Here is a 24190-nt window from a genome sequence, read left to right on the forward strand (position 1 = left end):
TCGCGCGATCCGCGGCGACGCAGTGCGTCGCGATGCGTCGCAGCGCGATAAAGACGACGACGTAGGACGACGACGAGCGGCCGCGTGCGAGACGCGCGCGGAATTCTGTCGCGCAGGTAAACACCGCGCGTGCAATACGGATGGGAGGCACGGCGGCCGAGCGGGAAGAAGACGATCTCTCCTCGCGGAAGACGGACCACCTCGCTCGCATCCTCGTCGCTCCGCGAGTTTGTTTTGACGGCCGGTCGCGCACCCACCGTGTGTGTATACGCGCTCGCCGTGCCCGCGAGAGCCGAGAGAGTCCGGTGAGCGTGTCGTAAACACGCCTGTGACATATATATACATATATATATATATATATATATATATATATATATATATATATATATATATATAGTCGCGCGATTCCCGCGCGAGCGGGAATTCGATCGAACGTCAAGGAGAAGGCGCGATCACCGAGGATCGGCAAGTCCGAGGACTCGAGTGTCAGTGAGGATCGAAGGAGGTGACTTTCGAGGATCGGATTCTCATTCGGTGACAGTTCGAGTGACAGGTGGGGAGTGCTCTCTCGGCCTCGCTCGCATTTAAACGCTTCGCGTGGTGACCGCGCACCGCGCGGTATCGAGAGATCGCCGGCATCCTTCCCACGATTTCGCGCGCCAAGGGAATAATCGTCGCTCCGCTTCCCGGAGGATGGAAGGAAGGATTTCGCCCGTTGCCGAAGAAACATGTCCCGCGGCGGTCGTCGCAACGCGCGAACCGGTTGCGCGCTCTTAAAATAGTTTCTCACGCGCGTAGGTAACTGGCGTGCACAACCGCCCTCCCGTCGCTCCAACACCAGAGAAAACGTCACCGTAGCAGTGTCAGGTAAATACATACATACATACACACATATATATATATATATATATATATACACATATATATACATTGATCGAATATCGCCGTTAGATAGATCCTTCGCGAAGGCGCGCGCGCGCGCGCGATAGAAAGAGAGAGAGAGAGAGAGAGAGAGAGAGAGAGAAAGAGACGGAGAGAGTGATCCGCCGGGATCCGCCGAGATCGCGATCGTGCTGGATCGCGGTTGCCGGCCTCCTCTCCTGTGATCATGGAAAATAGCTCGCCTCCAATTAAAGAGGCATTCGAATTCGAGCGTATAATCGCCGGCGAGTCACATATTATCCCGGTCCAGGTCTCTCTCTCTCTCTCTCTCTCTCTCTGTCTCTCTCTTTTTCTCTCCGCGGGCCGACGAACTGCGGAGAAGCCTGGCCCTCCTTCTCTCACGGAAATCGCTTCTTGGAGAGCTTGTTTGTTGACACGGAACTCGAAAAGTTTGTTCAAACGAGAGAGGAGGTTTCGACCGACGAAAGCTTGACTGCTTCGAGAACACGAGAGAGAGAGAGAGAGAGAGAAGCGGCCCGCTCTGGTGTTTCTAATTTCTGTGTGTTTAGAGTTCCCTTCTTCCTTCTTCTTCCAGCTTCGCTGAAACTTCTTTAACGAGAAGGAGAGTTATTTTCGATGGAGGGTGCGATTGCGTACAGGGAACAAAGCGTGGAGCGCGTGATCAATCTATTTGCAATGCGGGCTTCGAGGAATCGTTTAGCAAAATTCAGCGCGGAAGTTCAGGCTCGATATAAATAATATAGTAAATACATATATCGCGCGATCGTTTTTTTTTTTTTTTTTTATCAGTCCCCGTATCAATTGGCAGAGTGACGCTTATTCAGTCGAGCTCGCTCAGTCGTGCTTTTACGAAGAGAACGGCAAACGTTGACAGAGCTTATCGTCAATAGAGCGATTTATATTCGCACAGTGGCGTTCAATGCGCGCACATTTTTTCCGGTTTTCATTTCTCGAAAAAAACCGCGAAGGAGACGCAAACGCTTCTGCGTTGCATCGATCGTGTGCCACGCGCGTGGAGATTAAAAAAATTATTTTTTTAAAAAATGGGGGAAGAAACTAAGTGAAAAGCCGTTTACTGAGTCAATAAAAATTATTGACTTGGTAAACAAAATTAATTTAATTCCCCTACGATCTTTTGTTCGAGGAAAACTGGCATTATCTTTAAAAAAAAAACCAGTTTTTTTAAATTAAAACTGGCTTCATTTAAGAATAGAAATTAAAAGAATCAAGTTTTTTGAAAAAGGGATAAAAAAAACTAATAATAAGTAAAAAACCGATATTTTTGGGTAAAAATTGTTTAATTTTTTTTTTATTTGTTTTATTTGTTTAATCAGTTAAGTTCGAATATTTTATGACAGATTAATTTCGATTTTTATAATTCAAGGTATTTTTTGAGTGGTTTCTTATTTTTAAAGTCTCATAAAAGTCAGAGAAAAACTCTCTCAAGCATTGTTAAACATAATCAATTATTTTTGTTATTTTGTGAACCAAAAATGGAACTTAATTTTAGTAAATATGATGCTCATTTTTTAAAGCCGTAAATCAAAGGTTAATAAATAAATATTGAAAGATAGATTTTTATTATAAATTTTTGGGAAAATGGACATTCTGAGTAATTAATGAGGTAAAAAAGACGAATTTTTGGGGGAGTAAAAAATAGTAATTTCTTTACCCAAAGTTTCTGTTTTGTACTACTCTTTTAATCTTTTTACACGCGTGTAAATTTATCTTTCCGGGTATTGAATGCTGATTCAATTAGCACTCTCCAATACATCGTCGGAATTCCGAGGATTAGTGATCGGGAGAATATCGAATACAGAAATCTATCGACCATTTCATCGTTTTGATTTACAAAAGATTGCGAATCGGTGACTGGTACCCTTACTTCGTATCCCCTTTAAAATAACATTAGCGACCTGCGTACGATTCGAAATTCCATCTGAACGAATCACCAAGAACTGTATTTATCGTAAACGAAGAGTAAACAAGAAGTGAATCACAGTAATTAGCATCGAATTAAATGAGCGATAAGAGAAGAGAGAGAAGCTTACAGGAAATACAGATAATAATGACTAGTGTAGCTAATTAAGTACGACATAAATGGACATTATATATATATATATATATATATATATATATATATATATATATATATATTTATAAAGATGACAGATTCTCCGTCAAAAATTATATAATTAATTTCTCCTCATTAATTATAGTAATCATTAATTTATAATTATATAATTAATTGCGTTACGTGCAATTTTTTTTATCACGATTCTTATCCCTCTGTTCATCGACATCTTTGATGGCATTAAGTGTGCGGCCGTGATTCCGATCCTTCCTTGTCCATTATTAAGATGCTATTCAATGTTATCGCGTCCTGCATAGCCAGTATACTTAACGCTAAACGCGCGTTGCGATTCCGCGATGTTCGAACGAATAGTCTCGTGCGTTCGGCAATTCCTGCAATAACCGAAAATAATAATATAGCAGACGACACTATAAATGGCAGCGATAGCGCAATAACGGCGCGATGCCAATTGACAGCGATGCTTCGATAACGCGGATATTTACGAGCGAAGGAGGTCACCAGATGCGGCCAGTCTTCTAGAATCGTGAATCGTGATCGCTATATCTATTTTATGATCGTTTTGCATCATTCGATATAAAAATAAAGAGAGACAGAGACAGAGAGAGAGAGAGAGAGAGAGAGAGAGAGAGAGAGAGCGCAAATTACTTATAATTAATTCTACACACTGTCGGATAGTTTAAATTAAACGTATATTGTATGTTCCAAATTTATACAAATTTTGTTGTTAATTTAATGTAATATGGATATGTTAAATAAGGACACTAATATTAGGTTAATATTTCAACACAAAATGGATGCAAAGTTCATAGTAGTTTAAAATAAATTTCGTATAAACTCAACATATTTTTAATGATAAAAATTAACCTAGAAGAAAAAAAGTTATTGACGGTTTGTAGTCAGTCTCGCTCTTATTAAAGAATGAAATCAAAATTTTTTTTCTGCAAATTTTGACGGATAAATTATGTCGCCAATCATATTAAACGTGTCAAATTCAAAATATGCTCGCATTGTGTTATTTTTACACTTTTTTTTTTCAGTTATTAACACACGAATGTTATCGTTTTAAACATTTAACAGAAAAACTTTCGATCGGAATATTTTTTAACCAAAAAAAGAAAAGAAAAACATAAATTCTTCAACAATGTAGTAGAATTTTCCCTTCAAAAAAAAATGTTGGCCAATAAAAATTTCATTCATCGACTTAATTTTGGATTTAGGGATTAAGATAGTGGGTATTAATTATGACAATATATATATATATATATGGAAGCTAATAAAACTTTATTATTTTAATATATAGTAAGAGAAAAAGAAAGAGAGAGAGAGAGAGAGAGAGAGAGAGATATTCAGATTTGCTGGTTATTACGTCACGATGAACGTGACATGTAAAAGGTCAAACTTTCACGAAATTCGATTCCGATTCCATCAAAACGGAATGATCAGCCATCTCAATCCTTTCCAAGATTTGTGTATTGAATTTTCCATTAATTTTTAATGTTTCGTAAAAGAAAATAGTTGTAATTGTTAATATTTTTCCTAATTCATGACAAGAACTTTTGTTCATGAATACCTGCTAAAATCAACTGTAAAAAACAAAGAAAAATGAGAGAGAGAGAGAATATTTTTGTACAATTTTTAGTAAATAAACTTTTAAACGAGTAAGTGAATCTAAATCAAATTTTGCAGAAATTTTCTTATGAAAATTTTTATCTTGTTGACAATTTTTGACAGTTTTGTTTCTTGTCAAATTTGTCAAAAAGTTCTACAATATGCGATTCTTCATAAGAATCGATGCAAACTCAAATAATTTCCAAACCATTACGAGAATTGTGCTCAGCTTTTGCACAGATGCTCAGAAAAAAAATAATAGAAACGTTCTACAAAATTTTCACGCACATTTTTCAATACTTTGACGTGTGTCACATACATCCTTAAAGGTGGCAAGGGCGGAGGGAGAGAGAATAAGACGGAGCCGAAGAGGGGCCCGTTTCAGTAGTAACAGAAAATGATTGGAAAGTCTTCCTCCGCGTGTATACATACGTACAACGTAGCGGACACACGTAGGTAGAGGATAGAGATAGCAGGCCTGTTGCCGCCGCCTTCTGCGAAGGCGATTGGCGTTTGTTATTGAAATTATTCCATCGCCTCGGGCCTCGGAGAACGAGAGGCGAGGCTGATCGCGAGTGTGCCAGCGTGCCTGTCCCTGGATGACAAACATCCACATTTCGCTCGCGAGCTGGAATTTTTATTAAAACTGTCGATCGCCTCTCTCTCTCTCTCTCTCTCGTATATATACTCGGTGTCCCGAGCGTATGGCGCGTAAGTCGCGTGTTCATTTACTCTTTCTGCATTCGGCTTCTAACGAGCATCCTTCGAACGTAGAAAGCGGAGGTGATTTATTGCTTGTAATGAATAGCTCGAACGATAAAGAGCGCGGGAAAGCTTGCTCTTCCACTTTACGTAACGATTCGACGGTCGTCAAATAATCGTTTATCGTGCCGATGGTATAATAGGGTGGCTTATTGTTGTCTCGTGTAACGGTAGTTTTTATCGTTACCCCGACGCAAGTGTGCGATGATGGACCGGCGGGGAAACTTCGTACACTATACTTTCCAGCGAGATAACTCATCTCAGAATTGTACAGGGATTTCGCTCGGTCTAAGTTTTAAGATAATCGCCGTAATCCGCATTTATGGTGGCGTTTGACAGGCCGAGCGGCCCTGCCTGTCCTCTTGTAGCGCCCTCTCGGGCTTTTTACGAGTCTCGCTCGCGCCGAATTTTTCGCCCCTCGCGTCCTGCGCCTGAGTCAATATTCCCCGCCTGTGGAATCTACTTTAAAAGCTGCCATTAAGGCAGAGAGCTCATTCGCTGTAATTTGTCGAAGCTGAGGTAAAAAACATCCCCGATCTGTATCTGAAATAACGTAATAGGACGTCGGCGAATTGTTCTCCGTTGCTTGAACGATGTCGTTGACGATTCTCTCTGGATAGGAATCGAGGAATCGAAAATTTATTCTTGAAATTTTTATAACAAATTTCCATCTCGAAGTAATAAATTTTCATGCTCCTTGCCGCGTGATTCATCTGTCAAGAATCTTTTCGTGAGGGCAGGACCTTCAACGGCCTTGTAACTGCCAAAAAGTGCGATTGCTTACGCCGGGTGAGGAGTAGGGGGAGCGATGGAAGAAGGGAGGGGGAAGGCGAATAGCAGATAATTACCTGAAAGCCATCGTAAAACTGTTGTTGCATGGTGGTCGGTGCGCTTTCATTTACGGATGACCCCTGAGAGAGACCCTTTCGAAATTAGAGTGGGAAGAGGGGAGATCTCCTACCTTTAAAACTATAGCCGTCCCTCCGTCAAAATCCTCCCGTGAGTCCACCGTAGGAATCTGCCGCAGTAAGTTCTGTCATTCGGTAGCGCGCGTTTGGCGAAATGAGCCGTGAAACTTGACTAGTTGAAAAGTGACGCCGTTCGAGGTTTAAAGTAGAAAGTAGATTAAATTCGAAGTTTTTTTTTTTTTTTAAACAATTATGTAGGATGTGCGAAATGCGTACAAGTATGAATATGTATGTGAGAAATAATTTATAAAAATATAAATATACACGTAAAAATGCGTAAGTGTAATTTTAAAAGTGTGTAAAGTATAATAAATAATAAAATAAATAATAAAAAAGTGAATATAGTAAAAGTAAGATACTAAAGAAAAGTAGACATAAAATAATAAATATAATAATAATATAATATAATAATACAATCGAAGTTATATGAAAATACAATTGTTTGAAGTGTGTTCGGGGGTGAATTTTGATTATATTTGACAAGCGGATCACAGGCAGAGATCGTTCAGGTATTAAATTATTTGAAATAATATATGAGGTTCAAATCCTCATTTTATAAATTAAGAATTAATAATTAGTTATTAATTAATTAGTAATTAATATTTAATTTTTATTACAATTATTAATAATTATTAATTTATACAGAAATTAATAATTATTAGCAAAGGAGCCAGAATATTTGCATAATTAATATATTCTTTAAAATGTTTTTATATTTTAATATTACAATAAAAATAAATTCATTAATATGTCGAAATCGTTGGAATTAATTCTTTGATGAGCGATAAGATTAATTGAATAGGTAGATACTATCTTTCCTCTTCTCCACACTTTGCTTAAATTAATTTGCAATGACATTTAGCAGTACATTAATGAACAAGCGATAGAAGAAACAAAAAAGCACGTGGAAAGTGAACGTGAAAGTCGCCTCTAGTGGTGACACACGTATCAGATCGTATCGCGATCGATCGCGCCTTTTCGATCACCATGTGTAACAGGTCGTTGTGTAGTGGAATTCTTTTCCAATAATAATTCACCCGAGTTGTCGTAGGACGCGATTAAGCGCGATATAAATAGACGTTTAATGGGCACGTTGGAAAAGATGCAATTATTGCGCGAACGATTTCGATTAATGTCGTGTTCTCCTTATCCTTCCCTCTACACAGGTATTCAATGCTCTGGGGGATAATTCGCGCGATACTTGTCGGCTCGAAGAGAGACATAATGGCTCGGAAAGTGAAGAATATGATCGACATTGGCTTGGCACATTTTATGAGATTTTTTTTTTTTTTTAGAAACGATCGCTTTTTAACTTGTAATACAATTTTTTTCGCTTCTGATAGTCTCTTATCGCATCTTTTTAAAAAGATAATTAAATTTGCCATATGTACAGAAATTAATTGCACATTTTATACAAGAGATATATCTAAGAATTAGTAGTTTTTATAAAGAAACGTAATTTTGATAAATATCAGTATATGAAATATTATATCTTAAAAATAAATATTTTTATTTTTTATTAAATAATTTTTATTAAATATTTTTATTCTTTATAAAATAAATATTTTTATTTTTTATTTTTTATATATTAAATCAATTTTATTTTAATAAATACATTAATAAGGATGCGGTTTTCTCTCTCCTTTATTCACTTATGTTTATAAATTCATTTTTATTATTATTTTATTAGTAGTGAGAGATCTGTAATGAGTTCCCCACAATTTTCGCGGTAATTTTTTTTTCACAGAAAGCGAAAACACATCCATTAACACAAAAAAATCCCGAATTCGCGAAGACTTTAAAACGTGCGACCTCGGCGTCATCCCTCGAGCAACATTACGCTGATTGCTCGGTTTAGTAGAAGAGACTCGGAGAAGAGACTGAAATTTCATTCTTTTTTAGCACGCGTTCCCGCTTAATGACACCCTGACTCACATTCGTGAATATTCTTAATAATCTTAATCGTGCCTCGTCGGCATAATCGCCGGCTCTTCTCGTCTCCGTAACCGCTCCGAGAATGGCGCGGGTAGGGGAACATTATAATCATAGTGTCCGGCATCTACGCATAAACAATACGTTCCATACGCGATATGAATATCGCGACAAAAATATCACTTGACGATATCGAGAATATAAATTTGATTTCTAGATTTTAATTAACACTGTCAGATTTTGACGACGAAAGAAAAACTTTGACATGAAAAAAATTATATTTTGACACTTGACGTATGGTCAATTGTCAATTGTGTAGAAAATCGAATAGCATAGCTCCTTCTCGTTTTATTTGTAATGAAAATTTTTTTTCCCTTTTAACAGAATTTCTCTATCATTCTTCTTTTAATTTAATAATTTATTTATTAATATAATGCATTCGTATTTTGTATTTTGTATTTTGAAAAATTTTTTCTAGCATGCTGATTAAAGTATCTCATCGATTTACTCCAGCACACAATTTCAAAACATTTCTTTCTGATACTTGTTTATTTACATCGGTGTAAATAATATTAGAAAAGGCTTATCCTTTTATTCTTGTTTCTATGCCTGTCCTTGTTACAAGCTACGCGGATAGATATTTACGAGAATTTAGTGAGAGAGATGTCTCAGCATTTCGTCCGTTAGATGATGTAGATCATGTGAGGCAACTAAATCAAATCTGTCGCGAGCAGGATGACAAGCTGGAGCGTGTTGTTCGTCGCAGCCGCCGTCGGGATTCTGCTGTTGACAACCGCGACGAAACGCTCGGAAGCGTGCAACGAGGCGATCTGCGCCAGCGTCGTGAGCAAGTGCATGCTCACGCAGAGCTGTAAGTGCGACCTGGTCACCTGCACCTGTTGCAAGGAATGTTTCTCGTGCTTGAGCTACCTGTATGACGAGTGCTGCTCGTGCGTAGGTAAGAGACGCGGGCGATAAACGCTCGATAATTTGAATTTATCGGATATATTAATAGTTATGTTAGTGCGTTGGAAATAGTCTGCGCGCAATGTCATAAAACTAATTATAGCAATCATAAGATATATACACCGGTGGAAATTATCTTCTTGTTAAAAAATAGGAGTTAAATTTTTTATGTTAAAAATATTTAATACATTTACGTGTTAATTAAATTTAAATGTTAAAATATTCGAGAAATTGAGAAAAGCAATACAAACTGCAATTTTTAATTTTACACAACAGCTATGTTGTATTATTATATATATATATATATATATATATATATATATATATATATATATATGACAGAATTTAAAATTGTCAAAATTCTGAAAAAATATGACTACAGATCGTCAATAATATTTTTGCATGTTAATTTTATCATTAAAAATATTTTGATTTTGCAACAAATTTATTCCAAATTACTGTGAAGTTTGAATCAATTTTATGTTGAAATATTAATACAGTATTAGGGTCACCTATTTGACATATTATTATATTAGTTATATAATAAAATATTAATTATTATACAAATAATATAACATAATACAAAATAATAATATACAATTACTTGTGTGGATCGCATGAGATATGCGATGTATTAGATTTAACAGAAATTTTTCAATTGTGTAATGTTAAACAATTGCAAAAACATGGAGAATTAAAAAAAAAGTTAGATAAAAGGAATTTAAATTACCAATACACAGCTAATACACAGGATCAAATTTAGAGATCATTTTTGTACAAATCTTTTTTAAAAATTATAAATAAATTCTATAAACTGTGTTTCTTTTATATTCTATTATTTAATGTATTATAAATATATGATTTTATTAATATATTTATCGCAATGTTTTCTATGATAGAAAATAGATAGAACCTTTAATTTAAATTGCTTATATATATATATATATATATATATATATATATATATATATTGCTTTTATCTTACTTTTGTTTATATAAAAATGATGATATATATATATATATATATATATATATATATATATATATAAATGACAGAATTACTAAAAGTGTTACAAATTAATATTTCTGACAATAAAACTAAATGATATATATATATATATATATATATATATATATATATATATATATATGAAATTATTTTCCAATCAAAGCAGCCATGCGACGCAAAAATAAAACTTTGCATTGCAATTAACATGCAAAATTAGTTTTAAAATAAGGAAATTTTATATTTCTATAATAATTTACTATAATAATTTTATATTACATCTTGGCGATTATTTATATTACGTTTTACTTCGCAGATTTATGCCCGAAGCCGAACGTCACTGACAACCCGTTGAGTAGGAAATCCCACGTGGAGGAATTCAGCGATCCGATACCGGCGCTCTTCCAAGCGCTCACGGCCGAGGCGGATCCGCACGAACGATGGCTTACCTTCACGTACCCGGTAGATTTTGACATGTCGCTGCTCGCGCCGAAACATGAGAACGAAATGAAGTATCAGTTGCGTAAGTATCGAATTTTTTGAATACCCTAAAACAATAACAATTAACAATGTAAAGTAAACAATGTAGACTATTTGACAAGAAGAAGTGCACGCAGTTGCAAATAAAAATATGAATAAATGTACATTTTTTCATCATATTTAATGGCAGGTGTAAAAAAAAACTGCCAAGAATTATTTAATCGCAGATTGCATATATAATTAGGATATTACAATATAAATATAAATATTAAATTATTTATACATATATAATATTGTAAATGTTGTTAGATAATAAAATAAATTATCTTTAATTTTTTATAAATAATTTTTATCGTATAATAAAAAAAAGTTCTCATATGGTGAATATTCTATAATTAAACTTATTAATACGATATTGATTAAATAAAATACGGAAAACTAACGATATATTTTGGATGACAGAATCCGCGGACGGAAAGCTAAGTCCGCTGAAGCCAAACATAATGACAGTGAATTGCACCGTCGCGTTCATGGCACAGTGTGTCTCCTGGAAGAAATGTCAGGCTTCCTGTCAGAGCATGGGCTCCACGAGCTACAGGTGGTTCCACGACGGTTGCTGCGAATGCGTAGGCAACACGTGCATAAACTACGGGATCAAGGAGTCGAGATGCACGCAATGTCCGCTGGAGAAGGAGGGTGAGACGGACGAGTACAACGATTACGGTCAGGACGAGGAGGGGCTGGGCGAGGACGAAATGGATTAGCTATTATATTATATATTTTTATTACTTTACGTGGAAGAAAAGAAGTGCGAATGATATGCCGCGACGATGGTGTTTGTTACATGGCAGAGTTGACTTTCATAAGGAATCTGTTACTGTGTAAAAATACAACACATTTTACTCTGAGCCATGATATACACCTTTATTTTTCAGGAACAGCTACCCCTCACACGTTAAATCCACACTTTCATAAGGTCTCTTTAATGAATCTGCAACTAAGATTTACATATTTATCGGTTTTTACATTTACAAGATCTACATTTTTTTCGAATTTTATAAACTCGCATTGAAATTTTTAAGAATTGTTGAAATTAAAAATCATTAAAAAATCTTTTAGTTTTTTCGAAATCAGTTTCGATTGTGATGAAGCTCATAAGTGTAAATCTAATTTTATAGCGTCGGACTTTTTTCTCTTAGAGAAAGAATTTTAATGATCTTTATCGCGATATAATTTAAGATAAAATCGCCGATGATGGGAAAATATAATAACTTTCATGTTGAGAAGCACGAATGCGATCAGACATGACTGTTCTCCAAGTTGGAAAACCAGAGCACTAGTTTCTGTATATGACTGCAATAATAAAATATGTAAATGTAATTCCTCGTTTTTTTTTTTTTTTATTAAGAATGTACTCGAGTAGCGTTAAGTTAAATTACTGCATCGAGAATTTTTATTATCGCATTCGTGCCATAAATAAAATTGTACATACATCAAATCTCATTTCGGTCAAAACATCGAGATCGCTTTATACATGCAAGATTCTTCAAAATTCTTCTGGAAAAAGTAATTGTGAATTACCGTTACGATAAACCTCTGAATATATACTGTAAAATCACACCAAGTATTTGCAGCGACAATTTTTAAAACAATTACAAGAATTGTGACGAATCATAATCATATGTTATATTTATATATATATATAAATATTTTTAAGATAAATATTTTTTTGGGAAAAAATATAAGATAAGGAACGTAAAGCGCGCGATAAATTTATATAACCGAAAATATACTAATTATAAATATATATATACATATACAGAGTATCTATAATGTCTGTTCCCACTTCCTATACTTCTAAAACGATTCAAAATAACACGTATTTCACATTTTTTCGTAATTTAAACCGTTTCAGAAATTTAATGGGACAAAACTTTGTAGATATTCTATATATATTATATACTAAAACAAAAAATTTAAAATAAAAATTTTAGAAAGATATAGATATCGACAATAACTTTATTTATTTGTGAATTTTATTTTGATTTTTATGTATGTAATTAATGCAAATATACTGAATCTTTTATTTATGTAATATGGGATATGTTGTCGAGAATTTACGAACGGTGCTGCGTGTCTATGACAGTCGTACGATGTAAGATACGCGAGTAAAAGTAAATATAAAATGCGTCGTTTCTTCGAATGGAATGTGATATGCTTCATCGATTGTGTAATGATATTTAAATGATATTAATTAATTTAAAAGGTGTGCAGAGACACTCTCAAAGTTTTGCATTATCCGATACGATAATAGTAGATCACAGTAGGTGCACGCGCTTTGATATCGAGACCGAAAATCAAGAGATCTGAGAGAGAGAAAGTAATTCTCTTCAATTGTAAGCCGAATGATACCTCTCTCGATTGATTCATACATATATATGTATATGGGAGCTTTAACAACATATAGAGCATTTACTTTTAAAGTTTCACACTTCGTAGTATTTATCAGGTTAATAGAAATTATTTAAATGTGTATGTATGTGTACGATGTAAATGTGTATGCATGTGATACAATGCGCCCTTAAATGCAGCTTTATATGAATAAGACATATAAATTTATATATCTTTTGCATGATATATATTTTACGATTCACAATATCACAATAAATAAATATTACGAAGTGATCACCCTGTATAACATTCCTTATATATTTTTCTATTATCGTTTGTTGCACACTCGATATGCACGTACTAACTTGCGACATCATATCGCGCTCACAAATACAAACACGTATACACATCACGAATAAGATTGGTCGAATCACTAGGTGAAGAATTCACGGGTCAACAAATTTCATCAATAGCGATGACTTACCTTTGGATTGCTGGATCACGAGCAATATTTCTATTTTTCCACACTAATGTTTAGAACAACATTTTATATATTAGATTTTATTTTTTTAGCGTGTAATATCTTGAAAAAAAAAAAAGGATCATAAAAAGATAGAATAGCTATTTCGCGGCTCAGTAATCCAAAGGCTGAATTTCTCGTCGGATACATTTTAGATAAGGAGTAATAGTGGCAGACATTTAAGTGGGTGGATGTTCATCTTGTATCTCGTTGCTCTCCGGCAACTTGATGAAGGACAAGTCGCCACCGCTCCACATCGAGTACAATGGCGATCTCGTACATTCCTAAAAGCAACGATGTTTAGAGATGTATGAGAGAGCGAACGAGAAATTAGTTTCCAAGCGTTGTGTAATATAACGAGACAATGTAAATATGAGGATGCAGCAGTATAAGTTCATATGTTATCAGTTTTTTTACTGCATCATATACATCTCTTAAATATATATATTATATATATATATATATATATATATATATATATATATATATACACTCTTGTAGCATTACGTTTTAGCCGTATTGTTTAAATCTTCAAATTTCTTGTATATACATCTAGAATCTATCCAATGTATGCGATTTTATCCACTGTATATCTCAATGTCAGAAAGGATATCGGCTTAATAAACTCAAGTTCACTAACAATCAGAAAACAACTGATCTTGTTTATTTACCCCGCCACCAGCGCTTTCGGAACCCGATCGACTGTGCGCCGAGAGGCAGGAATCGGTTGATGAGCTGCTCTTGCGAGATGGCAATGTGTCCGCTGTACCTTCAACGAAAAGAGTACGAGCTGAGATTATCGCGTTCAATCAAGTTTTATCAACAACGTATTCTTAGAAATAGCTTAGAACAAAAAATATTTCGATATATTTAACATACTCACCAGTTTCTGTTTCTCTATGATCGCAATGCGAGTGAATGCTATCCTTGCTATCGCCATGGCTGCCACTGGCTCCGCTCTGTTCTGCAGTGACATTATAATAATATCATTCATGATTCTACCAGCTCAAGAACCTCATCATTGTGATAAGACGACGAATCTTACCCGAATCTCTGTGTTCGCCACTATGAACACTGTGATCGCTATCACGATGTCCTGATTGATCGGAATGATCGCTAGAATCCTGAGGCCAGCATCTGGGAGAACCTATTCTACGCGATCCCGACCAGATAGTGGAGTCGTAATTCGAGTCGAAATTGCAGGTCGTTAAAGTGACGCCTGGGATATGCTGACTAGGGTAAGCCGTGAGTTGATTGGACGGCCGAACTCCTGCACAACGTACAACCTTCCAATCGCAGAAGAACACGAAACAGAGAATAGCTTATATGTATATTTAGCCCGCTAAACTCAACTTTTTAATTTTACGAAAATTAAAAAAGTTTTTCCACAGAAATATGAATTTCTAATATTCGCAAGATCAGACACACATTGAGCTTCAATTTTGTTATCTCGAAGATTAAAACTTGACTCACACAAATCACATTCCTGACGATTCTTCATAAAAAGATTCACTTACATTTCTCGAAGAAATACTTTCCGTAAAGTTTCCTCCCACGACATAAAAATCATTTATCTTATTTTCGAGATTCATTAAAGAACTCTTGAATTTTTGCTACCTGGTTTGCAGGATAACAACTGAATGGCTTCCTGCAGACCGTCCTGACTAGCCATCGTCGACGTTTTCCACACCGAATCAGGCGTGGTCGATCTGCTGCGATCTTGCTGCGGCACCCTTAATCTCGATCGCGCGTCCTGACGCGGCCACTCTATGACGTGCTTGCAATCCCAAGGCATCGACCAACGCCTCATCGTGCTTTCGACGGACTCGCCCGACATTTCCGCCGCCGCCGTTTCCGACCACCTCCTCTGAATCTTTATACATGAAACGGAACATGATCGAGCTTGATACGAGTCGTCTCAAGTTAATGAACATACATGCCAATTACCTGCGGAAACAACGAATACGGCAATGGAGACCTCCGGCAATTCGGCATCGATTGTTGGGTGGACGAGGAGGAAATTGGCGGTATTGGTGAACTGTAGAGACGCTCGAAGCATTGCTGTAACGCGGCAATATCGCAATCACCGCTACCGTTCTGGGAGCAAGAACATTCTGCCATACCACCTATAATAGTTAAATCAGAGAACGATTGAAAAAGTAGAACCTCAATTTTATCAAAGCGAAATTATTAACTATCTCTCGCTACAATTTTAGTTTCTAGAAAACCTAGAATTACTTTAATGATAGTCTAATTTTTACTTTTCATTAAAATATATAATTTTATTTTAAATTAATTCAAATTTCAATAATTCTATCTAATTACCAAGTATCACATCACTTTAATAATACAAGCTTACCTAAGCACTTGCAACAAGCAACGCAAAATTGATATTGCAAGTTTATGAATGTTAAGAGATTCTCCCTCAGAATATCCTGAAAGTGCAAAAGCACTCTTATCAATTACAATAATATTTTAAAAATAAGTATATATTAAAATATCTAAGTATATACTAACATGCTTGTCGCCATCATTGTCGCGAGATTCGTGATCCCTCAGAGCAGTGATCACATGATTCTTAACAGTACTGCTGGCTATGTGCGTGGCTCTTGTTAACTCTTCCCATCCAGCCAGACATTGACCTGTCAGACGACATTGTGCCACCGTGTCATGCATGGAAAGGAGTGCTTGCAGAGATTGAGCCAGTTTAGTACCAGCCGTGCATAGGCCATTAAGTGTCTGTAGCATGAGAGATGATTTATCTTCCGCATGGCAATACAACATAGGTACTATCGATGGCATACCAACCTGCAAGTACGTCAACCAGTTACCAAGGCATTCGTTTATTTCCAACTGACCCCTTGAAATCTGGCCGTCAATAGACTTTGGCTCCGTTCCACCTTCAGCCATAGCTGAGTTCTTTTAGATTGCCAAATACCTAATAAAACTCATCATTGTCTCGCGCATAAACATTTCCAAATATCCAAATATCCAAATAAAGAGATGCAGTAGAACAGCTACCAGGTTTCATTACATAAAATATTATAGAGGCAACAACTTTGTGACAAGAAAGTTGATGCGCCGATGAAGCGCGGATTCTTCCTAAAAAAAAAAAGAAGAAAATAGAGCGACGCTAAGGAGAGATACGTGTGAATCATTTCTAATTGACAACAACGATCTCGGTACTCACATCTTCCTAATTAAGTTAATTCAAAGGCTCAGAGATTGAATTATCTTGTGGAAAAATCATGACTCTTGTACTGATGCCGGCACCAACCCTTCAGGTATTCGCCACACGAGTGAGATACCCGCAGCACTCGCGTGTGCGTTCATCCACTGTCTCACTGTCATCGCTGGTCATCGCTCCGGACGTTATCTCGGGACGAGAGATGGTACTATAAGATTCTGTCAGATGACGCTATTGTAAGCGTGAATGACCGAGCGACGCATTGCGCCTTGTCAAAGCATCGCGTGATCTGATTGTGAGATAACATTGTTTTGACAGATGCGACGTTGTTTCGTATCAACGTCCTTACTCTTATAATTTTAAGCAAGGCTCATTTTTTTATAGCAATACTTGATATTTTTATTCTTTTAAAACTCTGATATAAAATTATGATTATATTAATTTTTGCGCTATAAATTATTGTATAATAATTTTAAAATAAAAATTTAAAATTATTTTAAAATAAAATTTTATAATAAAATTTAAAATTATTTTAAAATAAAATTTAAAATTATTTTAAAATAAAATTTTATAATAAAATTTAAAATTATTTTAAAATAAAATTTAAAATTATTTTAAAATAAAATTTTATAATAAAATTTAAAATTATTTTAAAATAAAATTTTTAAATAAAATTGAAATATTGTACATTAATTTTATTAATTAAATTGTATTTTATTTGTATATTATTTTGTTAAGTAAATTATGTTTTATTTTAATTTATTAAAATGTTATATTAATTTTTGCGTTATAAATTATTGTATTCTTTTGTGTTCGCTATAAAAAAAAAAAAATGTAAAATGCAAATACATGTCAATATAAGAAAGCAGAACCATGTTTCCCGAGAAGGAAATTTAATAAAACATTTAATAAGAAAAAATAAAAAAATAAAGAAAATCATTTAATAAAAAAGAAAAAATGAAGGCAATCCTTTAATAAAAAAAAAAGTATTTGCTATATCTAATTACATAATTATTATATTTCGCAGAAAAAATTAAAAGCAATGCTTATGAAAGTCCTTATAAAAAGCATAAAGTAAAATGAATGACAAAAATAAAGCGTACACAATTTTTTGAGAACCGATCAGAAAATTTAAATTATGATAATCAATTTTACAATTCCGTAATTTTATTTTTCAATAAACTCCAAATAATACTATTTACACAATTTGCGAATATAACGTTATATATCAACGCAGAGATACGACGCGACGCATTGACATTGCAATTACAAAAGAACGCGGATATTATTTTGAAAAACTTATTATAATGCCAAGATCTCGCGGAAGGAAAGCGGACCTTCTCTAACACGTTAATTCATTTTACGTGTTTCGCGTCTTTAACAACGTCCTTAATTACAGTCTTAGGAGAGTAGTTTTTTCCTCGACAAGCGAAAAACGCACGTGTCTTTTTTTTGCTCACTAGACTTATAACGTCAAAATTTTATTAAAATTTTAATATATTCTTTATTGAAATTATATTACGTCTCGAAATAGCTAAAAAAAAACGCAAAAAAAAAGAAGGAAATTAAGGATGTTCTGAATGTACAATAGTAGCAAAAAATTGTCAAAATTAAAAAAGAAACATGTTTCTTACGTTTATACTGTTTGAAAAATTAAAAAATTAAAAAAATAAATTCGAGTTGTGAAAAAGATTAAAGTATCACAAAATAATATGGATTTTGACGTATTCGTAAAAGAAAATAGTTATAATTAATATTTTTTCTAATTTATGGCAAAAACTTTTGATCGTGAATATCCTTTGAAATCAACTGCAAAAAACAATGAAAAACGAGTAATTTGCAGAAAGAGAAAAAGAGACAGATAATATTTTTCTACAATTTTTAGTAAATAACTTTTAAACAAAAAATTAAAAAAATAAATTTGGGTTATGAAAAAAATTAAAGGATCGCAAAATAATATGGATTTTGACGTCTTCGTAAAAGAAAATAGTTTTAATTAATATTTTTCCTAATTTATGGCAAAAACTTTTGATCGTAAATATCCTTTGAAATCAACTGCAAAAAACAATGAAAAACGAGTAATTTGCAGAAAGAGAAAAAGAGACAGATAATATTTTTCTACAATTTTTAGTAAATAACTTTTAAACGAATTAGTGGATCTAAATCAAGTTTTGCACAAATATTTATTAGAATTTCCTTAATATATGTGAAAATTTTTATTTCATTGGTAATATTTTTTCTTTGTCAAATTTGTCAATAAGTGCTACAATAGGCGATTTTCCATAAGAATCAATAGGAACTTTAAATTTAAATAACTTCCAAACCATTAAGAGAATTGTGCTTAGTTTTTGCACAAATATTCAGAAGAAATAGTAGAACAATCTATGAAATTTTAATGCTTTTGTTAATATTTCGATATATGTCACATATATCCTTAAATTCTTTTTTTATATCTAGTCATATTCAATCACGACACATTTGATTTTCATTATCATATATCATATCTGATAAAGTAGTATTTAATTTGCAACTATGTGTGTGTGAGTGATGATTCTAAAGTATAATTGATTGCTCTCTTTTAATAACATACCTTTTTAATGATATATATAAAGTGTGCAATTTAAGCCATTTTAATTCAAATTTTTTATTATATGTATATTAAAAAGTCATAATATTAAATTATATTGGAAAGATACTTTTAATCTAATTGATTAGAATATGAATGTACACAATATTTTATTTTATTTACTAAACTTAGCAGACAAAAAAACTCCAGAATAGAAATTCTCGTTAAAGAAAGAGATGCGAATTAATCTGGTGTAAAAGAAAAATTCAAAAATTAATATGAAAAATCTAAAATTGTTCCCTAAATAAACCTAAATTGCAGATTTTTTTTTTCAGAAAATTCAAATTGACAGCCGCTATCTTCGAACATATCATTTTATCCGAGGTACATCGAGAAATACATATCTGTGCCTCTGTTTCTCGAGTGAATACGGAAAAGAGGTAAACCTTGTCGGAGGTGAAAGGGGCCCCCGGAATGACGTCGGTGGATGATTAAAAAAAAAAGACGGCGAACGAGCGAGGACAGGAGGCGAGAGACATTGGAAATGCGATCGGCGCTGCGGCAGAGTATTACGAGAAAGCGGCGAGGAGGGTCCAGGAGGTAGCGCGGTCCGATGGTTCCGAAGAGGGGACTCTTTAACGGTAAAGTCGCGGTAAGTCGCCTTATAGGCGACTCCGCGTCACTGACCACGGCTGAACAAATGTTCTTTTTTTTTTTCTTCTTCCCGGAGTCTCGGCACTTCACCTCTGAAGTAAAGTACGCACTTTGTTTTTTATCCTGTTGGAAAATTTGGATTAAATTTAATATGTATCCGAAACGATTCACATAAATTTTTATGGATATGTTAAATGGTGGCACTAATAAAAAAAAATAAAATATGTTAATATTCGTTAATATTTTAACGCAAAATAAATGCAAACTTCAGAGTAATTTAAAATAAATTTTGTGTAAAATTAACATATTTTAAATTGAATTGGAAAAATGTTATTGACAGTCTGTAATCACTCTCACTTCTATTGTAGAAAAAAAGAGCTACATTTTTTTCTGTAAATTTTAACAAATAAATCATGTCACTGATATTACAGAACATATCTATTGTGTAAAATTAAAATATGTATAAATATTGTATTATTTTAATAATTTGAGTTCAATTAACACAATAGCAATATATCAATTTGATACATGAATGTGTTAAATATTTGACACAAAAATTTTAATTATATTATTTAATAAGAAAACATAAATTTTTCAACAGTGTAGAATATATTTTGATGTAATAGATAAATTCTTTTCTCTGTTCAGAATTCTAAAGAGTTTGCGATACGTTTTAAAGAAAATTCTATAAAAGACAAGTCCAAAAATATATCAACGGAAAAGATCGGTGACAATATTTATATTTATGTCAAAATAGATTGCAATAATAATACTTTTCAAAAGATCAAAAAACATCATTTAAAATTCTCATAAAAATCAGATTTATCAGAAAAAATCTTTAATCTATAAATTTGGAGAAAATCGCCAATACTTTATGACTTCATATGACTATATATATATATATATATATATATATATATATATATATATATATTAATTACATTAAAAATTTATAGCAAATATTTGTAATAATCTATATAGGTTATTATTACATATTCGTAATAGAAAACCGGTCTCCGCTAACGTAATTGCGAACTTTAAAAAGGGGTCGATCGGTCATAAACAGTAATCCTTTTATCTAGTCCGGTTTTAAACCAGAATACAGTTGTGTGCCGTTTCTAAGTCGAAGGAAAATTGAAGCGTGGACATAAATATAATATAATAAATACAATATTTTTATAAGAGAGACACTTTTTTCATTACTGATATCATGGAGTTGATCATTCCGGTTTACACGATGTCGCCAAGAAAACCGGTAGAGTTTCCAAAATTTCTTAAATTCTTCGAAATCGATACGCCATCTGGCGTATGATGGCGTATGACGCCATCTGGCGTATCGATTTCGAAGAATTTAAGAAATTTTGGAAACTCTACCGGTTTTCTAGCACATCGTAAACTGGAATGATCAACTCCATGATATGCAATGAAAAGTGTCTCTATAAAATATTGTATTTATTATATTATATTTATTAAGATTTGCATCATTATTATATTCAAAACTTATTTTATTACGAAATTAAAATTGGTTTCTTCACCAATTGATTCATTTATTGAAAATTACATATGAGTATATTAATAATATTCATCAATGAAACACAATTTCATTATCAAAATATCCAATTATTTTTGAGAAAGTACGTTAATTTATCCTTTATTTTTTATTTTTCTTTCCTCTCTCTTTATTTATCCTCTATTATTTATTCTTTATTCATCATTTATTCTTATTTTTAAATCTGCGAAGAAAATTTTATCATATTTCCTTCCACAATAATTTTGCGAGATTGGGTCTTAATAAAATTAATTATTAAACCTAATTTTTAACAGTGACTATATAATCGCTGTCTTAGTAATATTATTATTTCATTTCCACAATTTTATTTAAAAAATTAAACCATGCCCATTTCCTACCAACCATTGATCCCATTAAACATTAATTTGTCTTAAAGATCCTCGACGCGCTTTTCCCGTGGCATTTAACGGCACCAGAACTTACGAGAGTGTGCAAAGATCTAATGAACCAGCTAACATTGCCCTACGTACACAAGCGTAGCAGTCGAACGTAATAATCGCTACTCCGGCTCGGCTGGCCGAGCGCGGGACTTTCATCGTCGAGAGAGCAAAGAGGGCCTCAGGCCCAGAGGCACTCGACGGTCGACCGGTGAAGGGAACGGATCGTTGTCCGACTCGTGCGACGAATAAATCGCGGGTAAAATGCCGTCCAGTTGATACTTTATTCGGTTTACACAGTTGCGCGTTAATCGCGTCAAATTCGAAAATATAATCTAGCCAGTCAGATGACAGATGGATTAGGATGTGTCATGGATAATTCTGACGAAGCAACGACTTTTGAGTAGCGATTGATCTAAGGATTCCTGGATTATAACAAGCATCCGATCGAGGATTGACAAGTGCATGGATTAAGAAAGTGCCAAACAGCTAGCCGTGGAGTCGCTCGTCGAGCATTTTGACAGATCAGCACGTGTCTAATATCGATTTGACATTTCACATCGGCGAGGGCGTTTCGGCATCGGAGGCGAGAAGAGAAGCACCTCTCTTCGTAAGAGTTCCTTGTTGAGTGGTGCGCGAGTGCTACTCAGGAGAGTTCTCTATCCATAGCGGATGTTCGCGTATCGAGTTGGTTCCTGGTTCGCTGGATCGTCGATGTGATCGCGTCGATCCGTACTGGAGAGAATGATACTGGTATACAGGATCATCCTGCCCCTCGTGGCGAGCGTCGCGTACGCCCAAGGCACGTATTGTATCTTGTAGATATTAGACATAGAGTCTGGTTTTGAAAGCGGTGTGTGTGTGTGTGTAAGTCGAATCGCGTTTTTAAAAACGCGAGAGGCGGATTAGATTACGAGAATCATGTTACGAGGAGCGGCCATGCGAGTGCATTATTTAAAGTGCATTATTTAAAAATCGATACTGCAACGTATATTTCTGATGAAGCAACGAGTGATTATAATAGTCTCATAGTATTTTGCATGACGTATAACAAATGTATAGACTGTCAAAATTTTCTGTTACGTATAATATTATTAATTTAGTTATGGAAAGATGATGGAAATTTATTTTCCAATTTATGAATTTTCAAATATTAAATATTTTAAATTATTTTTATGTGTAAAATTTGCATTATTAAAATAATTAAATTTTGTTATTCAACTTTTCATTTTGAAAAATTTTTCAAACATTTTTTAATCGTTTATTATTTATAATTAATTACTTCAAACGTTCCATTACTTTATTATGTTGTCACTGTTTAAAAAAAAATAAATAAAAAAAAAGTCAGCAGAATATATTTTTTTTCTTTTTTCAACGCGAATAAATCGCGAGTAAAATGAGAAAGAAAATATTGCACAGATTGCACTTTGGAAGATAGTTGCACAATTCAGATATATATCGAAACGTTTCGCGAGGAAGAAAAAGGGCGCGCATCATTCACAAAGAGAATCTTCCTCGCTGAAAGCCTTCTATCGTTCGCGTTCGATCTCTCGCGAAATGCAAAGCAGACGCAAGTACGCGTGTATCCTCCCTGCGTCTTGTCGAGTAGCACCTATACAAGGGACTGCATTCCCCAAATGCAGCATTATTATAAATTATAAAATTCTTAGATATATAAAAAAAAAAGGAACAAACACTATTGGAAAATTTGACTTAAATTTAATATATATCGTATGTCCCAAATGATCCACACAAAATTTTGTGTTAATTTAACGTAATATGTTAAATATTATAATATTGTTTAATATTGACACTAACACTATGTTAATATTTCAACACAAAATAAATGCAAACTTCATAATTTGAAATAAATTTTGTGTAAAATTAACATATTTTTAATCATAAAATTAAAATGCAAAAATGTTTGTAGTCACTATTGCAGAATAAAATCAACATTTTTTTGGTAAATTTTGACAGATAAGTCCTGTCACTAATTATACAAAACATACATGTTGTGTAAAATTCAAAATATATGCACATCATGATATTTTTACATTTTTTTTTATTTATTTCAATAATTAAATATTTGAGTTTAATTATCAGAACAACAATATGTTAAGTTAACACATAAATATTAAACACAAAAATTTTAGCCGGCACATTTTTTCACAAGAAAATACAAATTTTCCGACAGTGTAAACATTT

The 24190-nt window shown here is 33.8% G+C and overlaps 3 protein-coding genes across 8 annotated transcripts in view; 2 read left to right on the top strand and 1 right to left on the bottom strand.

Moving 5' to 3' along the window:
- The first annotated feature begins 397 nt into the window (after nt 1-397).
- LOC126849901 (twisted gastrulation protein homolog 1-B-like) lies at nt 398-11628 on the top strand. Its single transcript, XM_050592277.1, has 4 exons — nt 398-867; nt 9003-9226; nt 10557-10763; nt 11183-11628. Exons 2-4 carry the CDS (start codon nt 9004-9006, stop codon nt 11482-11484), a joined length of 732 nt encoding a protein of 243 aa, XP_050448234.1. The 5' UTR covers nt 398-867; nt 9003; the 3' UTR covers nt 11485-11628.
- LOC126849893 (uncharacterized) lies at nt 11618-16986 on the bottom strand. Of its 5 annotated transcripts, none has more exons than XM_050592255.1 (10): nt 16822-16986; nt 16440-16733; nt 16149-16370; nt 15991-16066; nt 15579-15757; nt 15249-15504; nt 14677-14901; nt 14515-14595; nt 14303-14394; nt 11618-13915 (listed from the first exon to the last, which is right to left on the bottom strand). In XM_050592255.1, exons 2-10 carry the CDS (start codon nt 16539-16541, stop codon nt 13811-13813), a joined length of 1338 nt encoding a protein of 445 aa, XP_050448212.1. In that variant the 5' UTR covers nt 16542-16733; nt 16822-16986; the 3' UTR covers nt 11618-13810. The 5 variants fall into 5 exon arrangements, with proteins under 5 accessions (XP_050448212.1, XP_050448215.1, XP_050448211.1 ...); XM_050592258.1 differs by having other exon boundaries at nt 14272-14394; XM_050592254.1 differs by having other exon boundaries at nt 14303-14400.
- Nucleotides 16987-20000: 3014 nt separating this feature from the next.
- The window catches only part of LOC126849874 (sushi, von Willebrand factor type A, EGF and pentraxin domain-containing protein 1), a 42323-nt gene continuing 38133 nt past the window's right edge, over nt 20001-24190 (top strand). Inside the window, exon 1 of one of the 2 annotated variants that reach the window (XM_050592202.1) lies at nt 20001-20025. Coding sequence is in view for 1 of the 2 variants with exons in the window: in XM_050592201.1 (XP_050448158.1) it covers nt 22730-22787 (58 nt within the window). In the remaining variant the exon portion in view is untranslated. Of the gene's footprint in view, nt 20026-22193; nt 22788-24190 lie in introns of those variants that run through there. The other variant, XM_050592201.1, reaches the window with a different exon arrangement.

This window comes from Cataglyphis hispanica, chromosome 5 (assembly GCF_021464435.1).
Source record: "Cataglyphis hispanica isolate Lineage 1 chromosome 5, ULB_Chis1_1.0, whole genome shotgun sequence".
In the NCBI taxonomy this organism is placed as follows: Eukaryota; Metazoa; Arthropoda; class Insecta; order Hymenoptera; family Formicidae; genus Cataglyphis; species Cataglyphis hispanica.

What these genes read in the sequence shown, in the direction of transcription:
- LOC126849893 (XM_050592254.1), bottom strand. Translation starts at nt 16,541, where the DNA reads ATGGCTGAAGGTGGAACGGAGCCAAAGTCTATTGACGGCCAGATTTCA. An exon ending in TGCTTGTTGCAAGTGCTTAG is followed by an intron (nt 15,758 to 15,990) that starts GTAAGCTTGTAT and finishes TAACTATTATAG; the next exon opens with GTGGTATGGCAGAATGTTCT. An exon ending in TGGCGAACACAGAGATTCGG is followed by an intron (nt 14,596 to 14,676) that starts GTAAGATTCGTC and finishes ATGTCACTGCAG; the next exon opens with AACAGAGCGGAGCCAGTGGC.
- LOC126849901 (XM_050592277.1), top strand. Translation starts at nt 9,004, where the DNA reads ATGACAAGCTGGAGCGTGTTGTTCGTCGCAGCCGCCGTCGGGATTCTG. An exon ending in CGAGTGCTGCTCGTGCGTAG is followed by an intron (nt 9,227 to 10,556) that starts GTAAGAGACGCG and finishes TTTACTTCGCAG; the next exon opens with ATTTATGCCCGAAGCCGAAC. An exon ending in CGAAATGAAGTATCAGTTGC is followed by an intron (nt 10,764 to 11,182) that starts GTAAGTATCGAA and finishes TTTGGATGACAG; the next exon opens with AATCCGCGGACGGAAAGCTA.